Below are 20267 nucleotides of genomic sequence, written 5' to 3' on the forward strand. Positions count from 1 at the left end.
CTGTAATGCCAGGCTGGGTACTGTAATGCCAGGCTGGATACTGTAATACCTTCCTTTCTGGGTGCCCATCTGGATCCTCACATAAACTTCAGCTGGTACAAAAGCAGCCAGAGTTCTTACAAACACAAAAAAATGTGATTATATTAGCCCTGTTCTATGCTCCCTTCACTGGCTTGCAGTTAGTCTCTGATTAACTACAAAATACTGCTATTGATTTATAAAACACTGAATGGCCTTGCACCAGAATACCGTAGTAACCTGCTGGCCTTATACAACCCTCCTCGCTTTCTTCCATCTCAAGGAGCAGGATATCTGTTAGTACCCAGGGTAGAAAGAGCTACGGCAGGCTGCAGAGCTTTCTCTTATAGAGCTCCTCAGCTGTGGAATAGTCTTCCATTGGATGTGCGGGATTCAGGCTGACTCTCAATATTCAAGTCTAGACTAAAAACACTCCTGTTTAGTTTAGCTTGTAGGGACTCTAGTTCTAGCTCTAACTAACTGCTCACTCCCAGTCAGACCTATAGTGTGAGGTGTAGAGCTGGGTGGGGATCGGTGCCATTGGCTTTGGATAAACTGTACTGTCGGTCTGTCACTTTAGCTTCACAGCCCCTTGTGGAATTGGAGTGCTGACATTTCAGGGACTCCCCATGCCTGTGTTCCCACCTGCCTCTCCCTCCTACTTATGCTGCCATAGCCATATCTGCCGGAGCTTACATACTGCACTCACCTAACTGTTTGCACTGCCTATAGTCTCCCCCTTTGGCTAGTTGCACATTTTATTTCCCCTACTCCTCCTGGGCTGTGCTGTATGAAGATCCCAAATTTTCAAGATATCCTGCCTACCCTGCTGCCTGCGACGTCTCCACTACCTGTGAGTCCTTCCGGCCTGCTCACCCTTCTGCCTGTGACATCTTCCCTGTTTACCCTGCTGCCGTACTACTGTTCTCCCTGCCATCTGAAGCAGCTCCAGCACTTGCCTGTCATCACCTCCCTGCCCCCTGCTTTGTGACTGAAATGTTGGGATAATGTGAATTAGGACTTTGCCATCTTGATCATTTGACTTCCTCTGCTGCCCCCTGAAGGATGGGCTCCCCCTTTGAATCTGGTTAGGGTTAGGGCTTCCTCTGCTGCCCCCTGGAGGATGGGCTCCCCCTTTGAGTCTGGTTAGGGTTAGGGCTTCCTCTGCTCACATACCACTTATACACCCTGTGGATAAAGAGCCCTCACTGTTTCTATAGCAGGTTAGGATGCTGTGCCTGTGATCAGAAGGCAGACTGGATGGGAATGAAAACGCAGTAACAAACAAAAAGTGACATCACTACCTTCAGTCATTACAAAGTCTGTGGTCAAGATTAGCTGCTGCTATGCAAACAGCTATAGCTGTGATTATCAAAATAAAACCCACTTATTAATCCATGAGGAGAAATATATAATATATATTACACATTTCAAACAATATTCACGTACTACTGCCAGCCCAGACATGGTTTCCCATCCCCACGTCACTTACAGTGCCGTCCTGGAGTTCTTGACCACAGGCAGCAGCCTGCAGTGCTCTTTATCTCGTCTGATGAATTTCTTCAGGTCAAACACATCCAGCTCCTCATCTGACATCAGCATCACAAAGGCCAGAGCTGAGTACTGTGCAGGTGAGAGGTCATCTGCTGAAATGTTTCCTGAATTCATGTATCTTTGTACTTCCTCTACTAGAGAATTGTCACCCAGTTCAGTCAGACAGTGGAACAGGTTGATGGTCCTTTCTGGAGATAAATTCTCCTGTATTTTCTCCCTGATGTATTTCACTGTAATCCTAATGTTATGTGAGCTGGTTCTTGTCTGTCCCAGTAGCCTTTGTAACAGAGTCATACTGGAGTCTGTTGAGAGGCCCAGGAGGAAGCGGAGGTAGAGGTCCAAGTGTCCATTCTTGCTCTTTAATGCCTGATCCACTGCAGTTTTCAGCAGATCAGCTGATGAGTTTGACAGAAACATGTATAAAGCAGCGAGATACTCCTGGATGCTCAGATGCACAAAGCAGTACACCTTCTCCTGGTACAACCCATACTCCTCTTTAAAGACTTCTGTGCACACTCCAGAGTAAACTGAAGTTTCAGTGACATCGATGCCATTCTCTCTCAGATCTTGCTCATAAAATAGGAGATTGCCTTTCTTAAGGTTGTCAAAAGCCAGTTTGCCAAGTTTTAAAAGGAATTCCTTGCTGTATTCCTTAAGCTTAGTTTCATGGTTTTTCATATACTTCTCATTTTTTAAACTTGTCTGAAAGATCAGGAAGTGTGTGTACATTTCAGTCAGAGTCCTTGGAATTTCTGCCCTGTCAGTCTCACTAAAAAACCTCTCAAACACAGTGGCTGAAATCCAGCAGAACACAGGTATGTGGCACATGATGAAGAGGCTCCTTGATGATTTCACATGTGTGATAATCCTGCTGGCCAAGCTCTGATCATTAAATCTCCTCCTGAAATACTCCTCCTTCTGGGCATCACTGAACCCTCGTATCTCTGTCACCTGCTGGACACACTTAGCAGGTATCTGATTGGCTGCTGCTGGCCGGGAGGTTATCCAGAGGAGAGCGGATGGGAGCAGATTCCCCTTAATGAGGTTAGTCAACAGTCCATCCAGTGATGTTTTCTTTGTTACATCAAACCAGCTCTCATTGTTCTGAAAATCCAGAGGAAGGCGACACTCATCCAGGCCATCAAAGATGAACAAGACTTTGTAGCTAAACAGCTCCGTGGATTCAAATGATTTCAGTTCTGGGGCAAAGTGGTGAAGCAGTTCAATCAGACTGTATTCACCCTTAATCAAATTCAGGTCCCGGAAAGGAAGAGCAAATATGAAGTGAACATCCTGGTTTGCTTTTCCTGTTGCCCAGTCGAGAATGAATTTCTGCACAGAGACTGTTTTCCCGATACCTGCCACCCCTTTAGTGAGTACAGTTCTGATAGGTGTCTTACACCCACATAAGGGTTTAAATATATCATTGCACTTGACTGTAGTATCTTCTGTTCGCCTTTTCTTGGATGCTGTTTCAATCTGTCTCACTTCATGCTCATCATTGACTGCTCCAGTCCCACCTTCAGTTATGTAGAGTTCTGTGTAAATCTCACTGAGAAGTATTGGCTGTCCTTCCTTAGCTTTCCCTTCAAATACACACTGAAATTGCTTCTTAAGTTTACATTTCATTTCCTGCTGATTTTGCAGCATGAGCTGTCCTGAAAAGAAATGAGAGGAAAATGCACTAATTCTCATCGTGATCCTGACCACTTTTTCACACATACGTATCCAGATATTTCCCTGTGACTGTGAATGTGAATCTGAAAGTTTTATCATGCGTATTTTACTGGAACACCGCATACAGGACCATGAATAAGCCTTAGGCAGCCAAAGGAAACGTTTAAAGCCATTTATCTGGGTAGTAAGTGTATATCTGCTCAGAACCAAAAAACACACAAAACCCCTTTTCATTTCCCAAACCTCTCCTCAGGGGCAACACAGCCAGTCCATGTATTTGTTAAATTTCACCACCAGCTCACTTCATTAATTAATTAGATTAGTGTAAAAACTGAGTGAGATATTGATCAGCCACATGAGGTGTGTTAGTCGTCCAGTAAAAAAATATGTGGATATTCTGCACGATTTCTGCAAATATTAGGGTGATTTTGGGAGAGGTTCTGAAATGGCAAACACACTTTGACATACATATTATAGTAGTTCTACACCAACATGAAGACCTTTTAAACATCCTTTTCTCTGGCTGCCTAAGACTTTTGCACAATATTGTACATGTACATAATGTTATAAAGCTCTTACTCTTCTCCAGCATGTCAGCAAGATCATTCTGCTTCATGGTCCTCAGGATGTACAGTGTGATCTTCAGAGCTACCTCTCTAACACTGGTCTTCTGCATCTGACCATCACAGTCCAGGTCATTGTCCTCCTCCAGCTGAGGCTCAGAGCATTCTGGGTAATTCTGATCTAGGTGCCTCACAAACGTCTTCAGCTCATCCTTTAGACACTTCATGACTTTTTCCTCTAGTGACTAAAATAAACAGTCACAGTTAATTAATGCTACTTACACCAAACCTTTTCAGAGTTTCACTTGTGAATCATAGTTTAGTACATATTTCCTTTAACATGATGAATTTCTTATTACACAGCTGTATAAAATATAAGGTAATTCACATAACAGCCAGGAAAATATATATCAGCAATAAATACAAACCTTCAATATGGATGATAAACCAGATTTATCATGTAGATCTGAACTGCATTCTTCCATTTGGTCTCTGTGAATTAGAAACATAAACATAAAGACCTCAATTCATCTACACAAATGTAACAGAAAGGCTGAAAAGTTCCCCATTAAAACTGCTGTTACTGCAGATAAAGAATAACATTGTGTTATATTACAACACCAATTCTAAAAAGTTGGGACATTGTGCAAATTGTAAATAAAAAGCAGAATGAAATGATATGGAAATCTCATAAACCCGTATTTTATTCATAACAAAGCATAGAAAACATATCAGATGTTTAAACTGAGACATTTTGCTATTTCATGAAAAAATATTGGCTGATTTTGAATTTCATGACAGCAACACATCTCAAAAAAGTTGGAATCAGGGCAATAGGAGGCTGGAAAAGTTAATGGTACAAAACTCCAACAGCTGGAGGAACAATTTGCAAATAATTAGGTCAATTGGCAACAGGTGAGTAACATGACTGGGTATAAAAAGAGCATCTTAGAGCTGCAGTGTCTCTCTGAAGTAAAGATGGGCAGAGGGTCACAATCCCCCTAATACTGCACTGACAAATAGTGGAGCAATTTCAGAAATAAGTTCCTCAGTATAAAACTGCAAAGAGGTTGAATATTTCATCATGTACAGCACATAATGTAATCTAATGATTCTGAGAATCTGGAGAAATCTCTGTGAAAAACCAGACTAGATGCCTGTGATATTTTGGCCCTTAGGCAGCACTGCATCACAAACAGGCATGATTCTGTAATGGAATCACTAAATAGGCTCAGGAATATTTCCCACAAACATTGTCAGTGAACACAATTCACGCTGCCATGCACAGATGCCAGTTAAAACTCTATCATTCAAAGAAGAAGCCGAATATGAAGATGATCCAGAATCACCGACGTCGTCTCTGGGCCAAAGCTCATTTAAAATGGACTGCGGCTGAGTGGAAAACTGTTCTGTGGTCAGTCGAATCTAAATTTGAAATTCTTTTTGGAAACCAGGGACACCATGTCATCCGGACTAAAGAGGAGAAGGACCACCCAGCGTGTTATCAGCACTCAGTTCAGAAGCCAGCATCTCTGATGGTGTGGGGGTGCATTAGTACATATGGCAGGGGCAGCCTGCATATCTGGAAAGGCACCATCAGTGCTGAAAGGTATATCCAGGTTCTAGAGCAACAGATGCTCCCATCCAGACGACGTCTCTTTCAGTGAAGACCTTGCATTTTCCAAAATGACAATGGAAAACAACACACTGCATCAATTACAACATGATGGATTCGTAGAAGAAGGGTCCGGGTACTGAACTGGCCTGCCAGCGGTCCAGATCTTTCAACCTTTGAGAACATTTGCTGCATCATAAAATGAAAAATATAACTCAGAACATCTAGGACGGTTGAGCAACTAGAATCCTGTATCAGAAAAGAATGGGACAACATTCCTCTCCCAAAACTCAAACAACTGATCTCCTCAGTCCCCAGACATTTACAGACTGTTGTTAAAAGAAGACGAGATGCCACACAGTGGTAAACATGGCCTTGTCCCAACTTTTTAGAGATGTGTTGGTGCTGCAACATTCAAAATTACCTTATTATTTCCTTTAAATGATGCATTTTCTCAGTTTAAACATTTGATATGTTTTCTGTGTTCTGTTATTAATAAAATATAGGTTTATGAGATTTCAATATTATTGCATTATGTTTTTATTTACAATTTGCAGAACTTCCCAAAATTTTTGGAATCGGGGTTGTAGTTTGGAAAGATGTATCTGCCATGTTAAGCTTTATTCACTGGGGCGGCTTCCTAATTCTCTCATGACAGCAGAAGAGAACCAGTGACATCAGGCTCCAGCACACAGACACACAGCAGGCAGGAAGGACAGTTTTCTATGCAGCCCTTTGTACCCAGTGACTTTTAGAGTCATTCACTTGATTAGCAGAGTAAATTTCAGCCTATCAGCTTGTTGCCCGCATCCCTGCCCCCCCGCTTCTGTACCAGCTGGTCCCCGGGCCCCAACGAGCCAGGGCGATACTGCTGCCTAAATATAACTAAACATTAAACATGTCATCACCGTGCACCTATTCTCCATCCCAGTGGACATAATGTGTGTGATGTCATCAGCATGTGCCACTCTCTCTAGAATGTCCTACTGCAGGGAGCCCAACCCTTTTTTTTTTACTCAAGATCTACTTTACAAGCAGCCAGTGTGCTGAGATCTACCAGTTCAAACAGGAAGCCACAGCTATTACTCTTTTACTCTATTATTACTCTAGCTATTGCCTTTCGACATAGTTAACATGCACATAGCAAATCCAGACAAATCCAGGTGATTCTCCAAACTGAAAAAGTGTAAATAAATGTACTTCTCTACCTTAGTGGGACCGTTGGCACTGGGAAGATGCAGCTGGATAAAAACTGACTGCTGTGCTGCTGACTGACTTTTCAGTTCTCGCACTTTTCGGCTGCGTGTGGCTGTTTTAGCAGGGAACTCGGTCTCCTAGCTTTTGTGCATCGACTTAGCCAGACCCAGCTAGGAGCCCAGTTTACTTTTATGTTATGGCCTGACTATAGACCCAGAGAGACATGCATGCTAGTGGGCTGTATCACTGTTACCTCTCAGGGCTCTTTCTGTTACACCCCAGAGGGGGGCGCATTTCATGACTTGCAATATAAATGTTGGGACTCGGGCCATTAGTGCTCTGAGGCCCCCTGCAGCCCAGCTTGAGGCCCCCAGGCACTAACCCTTCTGTCCCAGTTCATAACCCAGCCCAGGCTCCAGGGGGCGCTATCTTGGGGCACTTTCAGCCATCAGCTCATTCCTCCACCGTGAGCTAAGAAGCACTACTGGGGATCTTTCCTGCCTGCTGCCGTTAGACACCACAATGCCTGCTGTCGATGTGCAGCCCCCACAGCCAGCCTTAACGTCCCATTTTTAATGTGGTAAAAGCTGCTCTCTGTTTTTAATCATATAAATAACATACATTTATATTTATATTTATTTCTTGAACAAAATTGTATTTCCTGGATTTTTTTCATTATGTACTGTGTACCTCTTAAACTTGTTATCCTACAGAAATTTTGTTTACTTCTATAAATGTTTACTGACTTGCACTATATCTGCTGTCTTTGCACGTTGTCTTTGTTTTACATTGTATGTTTGTATCTGTGCACTTTGCTGCTGAACGCAAGAGAATTTAACCCTGGGATCAACAAATCATCTTATTTTATACTCAGGGGATGAGAACCACTGCAGTGTCACATTAATTATGATCTGAATCAGCAAGTATTAAAACGTCACCTTTGGCAAAGAAGCCAATAGTCTTTCTCTTTTTTGTCTGATGATAGTAGTTTATTGTTTAAGCCACACAGTTCGATTAAACATGTTAAACTGAAGCCTTCATCTGAGTCTGATCTAATGAATTCATGAGAGTGAAATTATTTGTTATCAAAACAGAAACATCCGTCTCACGAGACGACAATCTATTGACGAGTCATTCTTTAATGGACATGCAGGGGGGGAAACAGGCAAACCAGTTTTTTCCAGCTCTGTGCTGAGGACTGAAATTTAAAATCCACTTTGCGATTAAATAACTTCCAGTTCCAGCTCACAGAAAGTCAGGTTTTACAGTAATCCTCATCCATTTACCTCAGATGTTATTTATATAGAACACAGACAAAACTTTTGTTTAAATTCTCAAGGTGATGGAATCTGTTACAGGTAAAAATTGGTGCATTCATTATAAATATGTTTTTTCCTCATAGCTTGTATGTGTCTCTGTGCCATTTGACTGAGAGTCTGAATGTCACTAACAGTGTTTGTTTAAATGCACATTTACCTTTGATCTGTAGGACAAGGTCCCTCTCTGAATTTGATTGGTTCATCCATTGATGCGTCACTCTTCATGGAAACACAGCTGGGTACAGGGGAGTCTGCTCTCTCCATCGGGACACTGTGGGCAGCGAGAGGAAACAAACCCTCATGGTATAAATATAATTCATACAATGGGGACGACATCACACTGCTGTTTAGCCTTCTGCTCTGCCTTCATGTACTTTGATATGCTGTGAAGCTCTTGATGTAAATAGACTTATTTACAGTCAGTTTTTAAGGAAATTGTCTCATCTAAAATTTAGATATTATATGAAACTTTTAGTATGAACGTTAAAAACCGCCACAACTACTGTAGACTTGACTGATGTTCCTTTTTACCTGTTTATATATGTCTTTGTTTGTTTGTTTAGTTTTGTTATGTGGCCATTTTGTATAGGAGGGATGGTCTGTTACTCGCCTCTAGTATAAAAGAACTGGCTGATTGTGGAAGAAGACGGCGAAGACAGAAGATGGCGAGGTCTTTTTATGAAGCTACACATATCAAAGTGCTGCCCACTGACCAGCCCTAGCTAGGAGCCCAGTTTACTTTTATGTTCTGGCCTGACTATAGACCCAGAGAGACATGCATGTTAGTGGGCTGTAACACTGTTACCTCTCAGGGCTCTTTCTCTTACATCCCACAGGGGGGCGCATTTCAGAAGCAGCTCCTCTATTTCCTCTCTCCTTGTCCATTTTTGTGCTGATCCAGACCAGTTGATTCCTGCTGGGGCCTCTGTGAACATGAAGGGTTAATAGATACATCCTATAATCTTGAAATTGTATTTCATAATACCATTGTGATTCTCATTAGTCATTATTATTAAATATTTCATGTAATGCAAATGTGACTACTTCAATAACTCAAACTGTACAACAAAATAAAGAAAAACTTTCCACACTGATATTGTATTACCAAATTAAATTTTTACCGGTGTTACCGGTGTAGCACATATCGACAAGGGAGCAGAACCCGTCAGAACATCGGATCCTGCTCTTCCACTCCCACCTTCTCTGCACTCCATGTGCGCATCTATGTAATAATGTTCTTGCAGCGATCACGTGTAACTTATTTTGAAATTTACCCCGAAAAAACAGATGCTATTTTCTGATTAGCTGGTAGGTGGCTATTAACTTTGCATAACTCGGCACAGCTATGAACTCGGCGGAAAACTCCTCTCCGATTGGCTGCGCCTCGTCCATTAATCCTATATAACGGGACACCGTGGTGGGGAGTTATTCCTTACTTCTCAGCGTGAGAACTGGTTGAAATGCGTGTGTCTGACGGTCAATGCGTGGGACCTGATAGCCCTGTTTTAGGAAGGGGCACCAAATATCCTGCATTTCAGGAAATATTTCCCCCTCATATTTGGTCAGAGAAGTATGTGAGATGGCAGAAAGCCATTCAGATAAATAAATGACATGTGAATAAACTACGTTTTTTTGTACTGAGGTCCAGAGTCACTGTCTGTCTGTTTTAGCAGGGGGAACCTATATTTTAGAGCTAGGGTAACAATGTTCCCTCTTCAAATACATGCACAAATGTATTTTTGATGGCTGAAATTTTGATTTCTGTACCTGTGTGTTAACATAGAAAACCATGCATCACAATGTTTTAATAGAACTGGATTATGTCTGAATGCTCACAAAGACTTTGTTGTCAGCAGTAGTTGATAAATGTAAGAAGTAAATTGCTACAATGAAGTTATAATTAGATTAAAGAATAACAGAATTATTGCCACACATGGCATATACTTTAGTGAGATCTGAAAATCCCGGCATGTCTCGCAAGCACTCGTGTATATAACCTCGTGTCTGTGTAATTGTAAATAGCCCTTGTATTGTTGTTGTTCTTAAGGCTATAGTTGCCTTCTCGATCGTGGTGTGTATGTTTGCCCGTATCTTGTGTGTACCCTGTCCGATCCTCACATGTTCTTAGTTTGTATAACTCCCCCGCCGTAAGTCACCTTTCAGTTTGGCGTCTGACCACCTTGTATTTCCGTTTTGTATATTTAGTGGTGTTGCTCATATGGTGCCTGTTACAATCTTTTTCAGGACTAAAATAAAAAGTGTGATTCTGTCCTAGCAAGCAAGTGCCCTCATCCTTCGCCGTACTCACGATAACTGGGTCTAGTTAATAACCGTCTAAATATATATATAATAATATAATATAAAGTAGCGGATGACGTCATGATATCTAATCAGCACTCGACAAGAGAACATGGGAGAACTGAATATCCTGTAACACCTGTCAGAAACAAAATAAGTATGACGGTGCGAAGTTGAAACAGATTGTCAAAAAATTTTTTTTACAATCTCACAATGTTATCCAGCAAGTTCTCTCCTGGACACACACACACTCAATAAACCACAACTGCTCTGCTTAGTGAAGCACAAATACGTGGCACCCGTGTCAGTGTGATTGCTTATCATTTAGCACTGAATGAGTGCAGTGTGGAGGTGCCGTGAGTGATTGCTTACTATTACTAACCTCTGTGTTATGACCTGATCGTACGATCCTCTTGTGTGCCACTCCCTCTCATGTGATCGTCCACCTCTGAGTATCCCCGGAGTTCGCTTTGCTGCCGCTGCCCCCTAGAGGAAGCTGGAGGCTCGGCTGCCTGCCGCTAAGTCTCTGGCTGGGACGTTCTTCACCCTCCAAGGCCTTTTCTGGAAGGTGATGGAGGTTTTAACAGTGAATGACTCCCCAGAGGCTGCCCAGTTGTGCTCACAGCTTCAAGGGGGGTATGCAGCATTCGCCCCAACTTCACCACCACGTGAGCTAGACAAAATAGCACCTGCGTTTCAGGGACTTTGTGGGGGTTCTGGGACAGTTAACCCCATAGATGGAGTGCAGTGTAGCGTTGAGGTACCGGCAGGCAGCGCAGCAGGTTGGACTGATGCTAGCCTTGTGAATAGTTCTCCATAGTCACATGCATTGTAATGTCAAGTATAGTGTTAAATATTAATGTGTGTGTGTTTGTGTGTGTGCGCCCACCGTACGTGTTAGGAGTGTGCGCATGAACGGGCACGGTGGGCAGTATGAATGCGTTGTGAGTACAACTGACCCGGGTGCAATAAAGGCCACCTTGTGGTTGAGACCAGAATTATCTCAGTATCATTAATAAGCAGCATGGCTCCGTGACCCACACTGTTCAAGAAATATGTCGTTAAACTCGTTTTTCCCAACCGACCGGGAAAGCTGCAGTTTTACAGGCTATTATTAAAGTGACTGTAGGAATGAAGACGTCTTTCTGATAGTCACGCAGATTACTGTGGTTACAACACGCAGTATCTTTTACAGTGTCTTTGGAGTTGGCTTAAAGTAAAAGGCAGGTCAAATGGACTATTCTGTTTTTATATATTGTATATTAAAATAAACTGATTTGTGTTCATTATAATTGCGCTCTGGGGTAATGAAGTTCCACGACGTCAGTTTTGCTTATTTACAAAGAAAATATAAATATGGTTGATATTTAATAGTTAGCAAATTTCTAGAATAGGGCCTATAAGTTATTATATGAATACGGATGCTGAAATCCGTCTGCACATTTACTGTACATGAGTTCCCCATGAACCCAAGCCGAATATTTCCGCCCCGATGCCAATGTTCCTTGAAAAAAATCATCCCCAGGTAAACTTCACCTATAGCCCTGGATCTTTAAATTGCTGGAAACTGTTCCAGCCAAATGTGTGTCAAAAAACTTTGTTTAGTAGGACTTCTCACAAAACCAATAAATTAATCAGTTATTGGGGTGTATTACATTTTGCACGCTATTGAGATGTAGCTTACATATATTTGTTGGACAAACTCACTTTGTCCAAACTACATTCGACTGCCTCCATATTTATAGACGATTATGAAAGTGAAAGAATTTAAAAAGCATTTTATATAACCACACAGATCACGGAAGTAAAACGTAAAATTTAAGTACGTTTGGAATTTACTAGTTGTATAATTACTGTAATACGCTCTTGTGTTGAAGCTTTCGAAATCCTTCTAAATGAGTTCCGTGGGTATGACGTGATTCAACAACAGAAACAAACAGTTCCGCCAAAAAAACGCTTCAAAAATTAAAAAAATACGAAATATGGGGTTTACTAGCTACAGTTTGCACGGTATATAGGTCTATTTGTTTAAGAAATTCACCTTTTCCAAATGACCCTCGAAAGCTAGTTTTACAGACAACTGCGAAAATGAAAGGAGTTCAAAGCATTTTATATAGTCGCACAGGTAATGGTGACCACACAAGTGTTCATGAATATTTAATATTGCAGCAATTCTCATTTCAGGGTTACCGTACAGTTGTTGACTTAAAATGCTATGCTAGTCTAATTTAAAAATAAAACAATTACATCGCTTAAAAGTAAAACTACAGTCAAATAGATTCTTCTATTTCGTATCTGATCTTTTAAAATAAACTGATTTGCGTGAATTATAACAGGGCTCCGGGGTAATGGATGTAATTGCAACGTCTGTTTTCCTACTTTACAAAGAAAAATTGCTAGAAAGAGTTAATATATTAATACAGATGTTGAAATCTTTCTACACATCTTTATGAATTCCCCTGGAATGTCGCGGTCGGTGAACAAGCGTAAAGACCAATTTCAGCCAAAGACGTTTCAACAAAACATGGATCAGCTGGACACAAAACCACTAATATTGGATTTCTTACATTTTGCACCCCACTGAAATATACAAATATTTGTATAAAAAACTCGGCTTCTCCAAACCACATTCAACCGCTGTAGTTTTTACAGACAGTTGTGGAAGTAAAAGCATATTTTACATAGTCACACGGATAACAGAGGTTAAAGGTAAAATATAAGTACATTTGTTATTTAACAATATTCTTATACAATTGCTAGAATAAGTTCTATTATTAATACAGATATTGAAATCCTTCTACACATCTACATAAGTTCCTTAGGTATAAAATGATTAGAGAACATCACTGAGAGTTCCACAAGAGAGCTTAAAAAATGTGAAAAAAATTACAGAATGACAAAATTAACGAGTTATGGGGTTTACTAGCCTACAGTTTATACGGTATATAAGCCAATTTCTTTAACAAGCTCACCTTTTCCAAACGACCCTCGAAAGCTGCAGTTTTACTGACAAATGCGAAAATGAAAGTACGAGTTCGAAGCATTTTATTATATAGTCGCACAGGTAATGGTAGCCACACCATAGTTCATGAATATTTAATATTGCAGCAAATCTCATTTCAGGGTTACCGTACAGTTGCTGTTATATAGCCTAATTTATGCATAAAAGTATAGTTACACCTTACCGACTACGGTCAAATCACGCGCGCTTAACGTAACATAACGATATCAAATGACAAATAATACTCTAAGCGATCGTGCATAGAAAATGGCTCAAGATTTACTGTCATATCTATGAAGTGCAGGATGCACTAAAGTATAATTAATTTCTTGTTATCCCATAGTACAAAAAACAAGTGATATACTATCTGAGAGGCAAATTCCTAGGCAATTTCCAGACAAAATTTAGTCAATTGTACCACTTTCTAGCGATTGCACTTGGAAAACTATGGTTCCACGTGAATTTCCTTATGTGAGCCAAATTTGACAGGACACATCTCAGAATTTTCCCATAGTGTATGAACAAGTCTTATACCCTCTAAAAGGGAAGGTCCCAAGCTATTACCAATACACAATTTGCTTAACATTCACTGAACCATTACTTTGAAATCTGTGTTTGTTTGTTTATTTTAGTTTTTAAGCCAAGTTTAACAGGCCTTAACTCCCATAATTTTCCCATAATGCAGCAACAAATATTTTTGTGGTTAAAAATATAGCATGCAGTTGTAGTTATTATTATTTTTGAATTCTCCTTTTTAAAACCTTCAAAATTATATATGGTTCGTTGGAATCGGACAAAAAATGGCCGCGTTACATCCTTAGAAGTTGTTTACATCAACAGGGCTTTATAAAATCGAGTTGTATTGGTTCAGAGTGATGTCATTGGAATTTCTATGCAAATTTTTAGAAAGTACGCGTGCTTCGCTTCAAGGTGATACCAAACAATCGGTGGGGGGATTCCCAGTCATGCCGCGAGTGAGTGGAGAAAAACACGGATTTTCTAAGAAAATTTAAGGTAAAGGACTAATTTCTGAAGACAAAGCCTGTACAAAACATTCAAATTATGATGGTTCAAGGTATTTATTTTCTATTTTAATTATTGGGATCGATAGATGATGATTTAACGGACTCATTTTTGAGAAAATCTCAATTTCGACGAAAATTAACTTTGACATTTTTTACTCTAGCTCATAATTAGCCTGTGCGCATTCCAACTAATTTTGCCAACACAGGTCACAAATTTATTGGGACACTGGGCGGAGCCTAGTCGTCGATGACGTCATTGGTGGAAAACACTTCAGGGTAACAATTTATTTTACGAGTCATTTAAAAACCCAAATCTAAAACATCAGCAATTCATCACATGTAAATGTTTTACATAAATTAAAAAATGTCTTAAGAATCTGGGAATGATCTGTTCATCATTAACTACAGGCTTCTAAATGTCTAAATGTGGTGTTATAAATCACTAGTTAATATTTAACACTTCCCTCCCCTTTCAACAGACCTCACTATAGTCTGTTTCTTAGACACTTTGATCTCATGTAGCAGCTGACCGATAACACCTTCAGGGCCTGTGTAAATGGTTTTCGTCGTAGTGATGGCGATGTTTATTCTATTCCTGAGGGGGGGGGACTCCAACAATGGAGACAGTGCTGACTCAGTCTGATTATAGTGCTGCATGATGAGCCCATGAACCAATATGATTCCTCGTGTCTGTTGCTGATGCATTTCAGATGATGGCCAGAATTACGTGATTATATTTCATACCTGAAACTTCTCAGTGACCTTCTCACAACATCAACTTCCTGCTGTAAAACCAATATGATTCCTTGTGTCTGTTGCTGATGCTACTAAATGGAAATATACTCCAGTGAAAAAAACAACTCTGTTGTAGGTACTTAAAAGCCTCGTGAACACAGATGGGGATCATGTGGGTTTGTCCATCCAATCAGATGTTGCCTAATTTCACACTTAACAGAAACCCTGACACATGATTTCACTTCTCTGTTTTATAGATGGTAACTCCTGTGTTAATGGTGAGACCATATTACTGCACTGATGATGGCAGAGTTGGTGATGATGGTAGAGATGACTGAAGTTATGACGGCAGTGATGATGATGGAGGGGATGTAGACAGGTGATGCAGATGATGCTCATTGTGCTGATGAAGCAGATAATGGTCATGACTGTGGTCCTGTCTTTGCTGGTCTGTGTGCCTACAGAAATGGTTTTGGTCATAATGATGGTGGTGTTTATTCTGCTTGCTGTCTAGCTGCCCCGGCAGTGAGGACGTTACTGTGGGGATCCCTGAGGGGGATCTCAGCTCTGACTTCCCTCCTGGGGCTGCTGCTGTCTGCTCTGCACTAAGGGCCTCATCTTATCTGCTCCCTGTTGGCTGTCTGCCCCCCAGGACCTGTTTTCATCCTGTACGTGTTGCATGTTGAGCTATGTAGATATTCAGCCCTTCCCTTCATCAGAACGTCTCATTTTTACACCACATCTGAGGTGAATTACACAAGTTATTAGTTTGATTACCTGAAATATTACATATTACAAACAAGTTGTCAGTGACTAAATTGCTGCTTATCTGTTAGCAGTCGGTGTAGAAGCGCAAAAACACCTTTAAACTAGGAAGCTAATTACATTGAAAATGATATTCTAAAGAACATTCATGTCACACATTCTTTGACTAAGAACTCCAGTAATGAAGAACGTGAATCTGGGACCATTTCATTTGATCATTTCCAAACCCATAATTTAGTAAACAAATTGACAGAGACACTGAGGCAAATTCAAAATATAGACATAGAACACTGAGCCAAGCCATGGTGAAGATTGAGGCAGATAGTAACCCATGCTGGAATCATCATAGCTTAGTGACTAATCTAGTGTAGGGTTACAGTGTGTTCTTGATTATATTGTAGCTAATGTTAGGTTTAAAACTGATTAATAGAGATTCGCAGTAAGATTTCTTGCTGTGAGCGTTTGAGTCTCAAAGCCCGAGTCTCGCGCCAGATGCGACAGAGTTGGCAACCTGCTTACAGCCGAATCGGACCTACGACCGGTCAGTCGGAGCCGAACGCGGCCGAAAGTCGCCGACGAGCTGCGTAGGATCGCATTGTCTGTTATAGTACGAATGGGCGTCTGTGACAACAGCTTGATTACTTTTGAATCACATGTACTTATCTTATCAAATTTCTTTCGCGACTGGTCGTATTTTGAAGACTCAACGTTTAAAAATGGAAAACAAAGAAATTAAGGTTGTTAAGATTCAAATTAAAATTAAAATCAAAGTGAAAATAACACATAAGAAAGGTGAGACATTTTCTGAAAAAAATGAGGCACTGGAGACGAACAGCGGCGAGGGGGTGGATATGGTGAAGGTGATTAACAAGACGGATGACACGGACAAGCCCCGATGGACAGTGTGTTACATGCCGAAGGTAAAGTCCTGGCTTAAGAGACCTTATTATAACACTTTAATTAGAGTATAAAGTGTGCTATATCAATAATCTTTCCTTGTTTTCACAATCGGCTGTGCCAGACTGGAAGAATAGAAAATGACCGTGGCCTGAGGATTCGCCCATGGAACGGGAGGGACGAGCTACCCCCCCTGGAGGAAGCAGGAGCCACAAGAAAGAGGACTGACGGACTTATGGGTTATGGCCGGGGACGGAGGGTTAATACACATATTGTTGACGGACTTGTGGGTTATGGCCGGGGACGGAGGGTTAATACAGATATTATTTAAGTGTTGTTATAGATATAAGATAGGATAAGAGGTTTAGATGAGATAGGATAAGTTAAAATATAATAAGATAGGCTGTTAAAATATGACGATAGGCTGTTAAAATATAATTATAGGCTAAGTTAAATATATATGATAGGCTAAGTTAAAATATAAGATAGACTGTTAAAATATGATGATAGGCTGTTAAAATATGATAAAATAGGCTGTTAAAATATGATAAGAGCTTAACAATAAACCATATAATTCCTATTCAAACTGTGTGTTTGTCTTCTCTTCAGTGTTGTGTCTGTCTTTGATAATTTTGCATCTTTAATTTATACTTGACACTCTCCTCAACGTCAATAAGCAGAGACGGAGGAAGGTACGGTTAAGTAAAGAAAAATAATAAATTATCGAAAATACAGTGTTACCTTATTTTGAAGCAGAAAACGTAATTTCAGTGTTACTACCACCTATGAATTAATGGCTGCAAATGTTGGTGTTAGAAGTGCCTGTAAATTACGTGGCGTAACGTTGTATTTTTGAAAAACGCGCCGCCTTCTGCCTGCTGTCATTCGGCGAACGTATAGGAGACTATTCTGGTAAGTAACAGGTAAAGTTGTCATTTAACGTAATGCTAATGTGCATTACCAGTTAGTAAGTGTTTTACTATGTCATACACCTTACTTCCTTCATAGTTTTAGTCCGGTGCACTCTGTATCCGTGTTAACTAGCTAACTAATGTGAACATGACGCAGTACAGTCTTCCAGCTTGGGGATTCCCACCCCGGTCCACGGCCAGTATTCCGCTGGGGGGTTTGCGGAGGGGTTGGTTGCAAATGCAAACCACCCCTTCATGTTCGTGCGTTGTGTTTGGATGTGAAAATAAAAGATAACTATCAAATTAAATGTTTATGTCCTATTATACAAGATAAGACTGTAAAATAGTTTGCCATGCATATGGCAGCATGCACACAGTTTTAGCCTAAAATAAGTATACTCGTAGTACACTTGAATAAACTACTTTTTGCTAAGGGAGAGCATCATCAAGACAGGGTGTGAGTGTGGAAAAAACACAAATGTGACAGTATTTGAGGGAAGAGTGGGAAGGAGGGAAATATAAGGAGAAGGAGGTTCCTTGGAGCTCCCAGATGTGTTTGGCTGTAATAAATCTGGAATATAGCCACATAACATAGTTTTTGATAACACCAGCATTTGTTTTTAGGCAAAAATCGCAAACAGATCAGAACTGCACCTAATGCCACAACTACCCCAGCTTCTGTAGCTGCAGCTCCTGCTGCTCCTAATGCCCCAGCTCCTGCTGCCCCTAATCCCCCAACTGCCCCAGCTCCTGCTGCCCCTAATGCCCCAGCTCCTAATGCCCCAACTGCCCCAGCTCTTGCTGCGCCTAATGCCCCACCTCACTCTCTCTCTTGCTCTTCTCCTGATCGCAGACTCCCCTGCTTCCTCTCCTCTCTCCTCCATCTCTTCTTTTGTCTTTTTCACCTCCATTTCTATAGCGTCTATTATTACCTGGAGTGATTTATTTCCGTAATGACTGCTGCCATTGTTTGTCACCATGTTCTCTACAGCTGTCAGCAGCTGTTTAATCTGAAGGCTGTTACTCCTGTACTCTGATTCATCCAAGTTTCCATCTGAGCTTGAAGGTCTTCCTGACCCTTGGCCTGGTTCCTGATCAGGTGTTGATGATCTTTGTTCTAACTGCCAGTTCTTCATCTCCTCCAGTGTCTGAACAGCCTGTGATTCCCCAGCTTCTCTCCTCTCTATCATCACTTGCTGTAGTTGTTCCATGAGATCTGCAGACTGAGCATTTTTATCTTTTCTGTTCCAGTGCTTAGAGTGAATGACATGGACTCGGCCTCCACACTTATCAACAAGTTCCTTCAGATCCTTGTTCTCCTTCACATATTCCTCAATGGTTTGGTTTTCTTTAAGCTCATCAGCCTGTGTGAAGAGGACACCTGTGTGTTTCAGGGCTTCCTCCCCAAACCACTTCAGTATCATCTTCACTGACTCGTTCTCTTCCCCCAGGATAACATTTCCTGTGCTCCTCTTCCCAGATCCTGTTTTTCCCAAAAGCACAATTCTTACTTCAGAATGTCCTTTGGGAGAGAAACACAATATCAGTTACCATGAATTTTATAGATCTGTTTCAGTTTGACTGAAGACTCATAGCAATGTGCTACGATCAAGCCTGTCAGCAGGAGGCAACGTGAATGTGGTTGTAATGAACACGAACATCCCATATTGCTGTGGAAATTCTCCAGCATGTCTTTAGCCTGTCTTGGGTGCAATTACTTTATTCTGTCAGTAGATGGCAGCGCAGAGCCACACAAAGCATGAGCACATGGGAAAGAGACTGACAGTCAGAGGTACTTATTCAACTCATTTTATTACTGAACACAGATATTTCATCTGTCTGCTTAGCAAAAGGAAAACCTCATTTGTATCCATAGTTTGTTTACCTGAACACTAACAGAAAAGCTTAGACATGCAGCCACACTTAGCAATTTTCAATGATTCATGCACTTTTGAACAAAAGTTTTCACTGCTGTTTCTGCTGCATGTGACAAACATCCAGGCAGCTGAACTGGTGTCTTTAAACAAGCCATTGTGGGTGCATGCAAGGTGACAGGGAAAACATTTTCAAGAACTAGAACCTTTTTTCAAGAACCTGGAACTTCTATCACATTGTCAGCCCAGGAACTTGGCCCGATTGTAGGTCATAGGAGGTTGTTCCTGACCTGTTTTTTAGTTCCTACTCCAGAAGATGTACTTTTCACTCAACCAAGAGCTACTGGATGGGGCTTATAGTGATTAACTTTGCTAATTGGTTGACAGCCAGCACCAACTTGAAAGTTTCATGGAAATGAGGGGAAAAGAGAAGTGGAGCAAAAATTGAGCAGAAGGATTTTTTTTGTACCTCAGTTACATTAAAGGCATCAATGACCTTTTTGCTTGTGTCCCCAAAGTTCTGCATCTGAAAATTCGATTGATAGCCAATATACTGTACTTCTGTCTATTAGTGGTTCCAGTCCTGAAACTTACCAGCACTTATTAGTAGAATAACATGATATCATTTTTAGTCTGTGGAGGTCGAGAGACTGTGGGAGGTTGAGAGCTTTGGGATCGTGATGTAATTTCATATGAAGTTTATCCTACACGCTTTTTGCGTCTTCTTAGCATAAAGGTCACAGTTCCTGTTGTGCAGTGGGAAAGCAACACATGGAAGTGATCAAGAGCTACATAAGTTCCTGGTCGACACGGCCCAG

The 20267-nt window shown here is 41.0% G+C and overlaps 1 protein-coding gene across 1 annotated transcript in view; it reads right to left on the minus strand.

Moving 5' to 3' along the window:
* The window catches only part of LOC125724951 (NACHT, LRR and PYD domains-containing protein 12-like), a 195503-nt gene that overhangs the window by 80778 nt on the left and 94458 nt on the right, over positions 1 to 20267 (minus strand). Inside the window, exons 8-12 of the mRNA XM_049001442.1 lie at positions 8749 to 8868; positions 8101 to 8214; positions 4241 to 4304; positions 3829 to 4057; positions 1511 to 3230 (exon numbers count right to left, since the gene is read on the minus strand). Of these exons, the coding sequence (XP_048857399.1) occupies positions 1511 to 3230; positions 3829 to 4057; positions 4241 to 4304; positions 8101 to 8214; positions 8749 to 8868 (2247 nt within the window). The remainder of the gene's footprint in view (positions 1 to 1510; positions 3231 to 3828; positions 4058 to 4240; positions 4305 to 8100; positions 8215 to 8748; positions 8869 to 20267) is intronic.

This window comes from Brienomyrus brachyistius, unplaced genomic scaffold, assembly GCF_023856365.1.
Source record: "Brienomyrus brachyistius isolate T26 unplaced genomic scaffold, BBRACH_0.4 scaffold58, whole genome shotgun sequence".
Lineage (NCBI taxonomy): Eukaryota > Metazoa > Chordata > Actinopteri > Osteoglossiformes > Mormyridae > Brienomyrus > Brienomyrus brachyistius.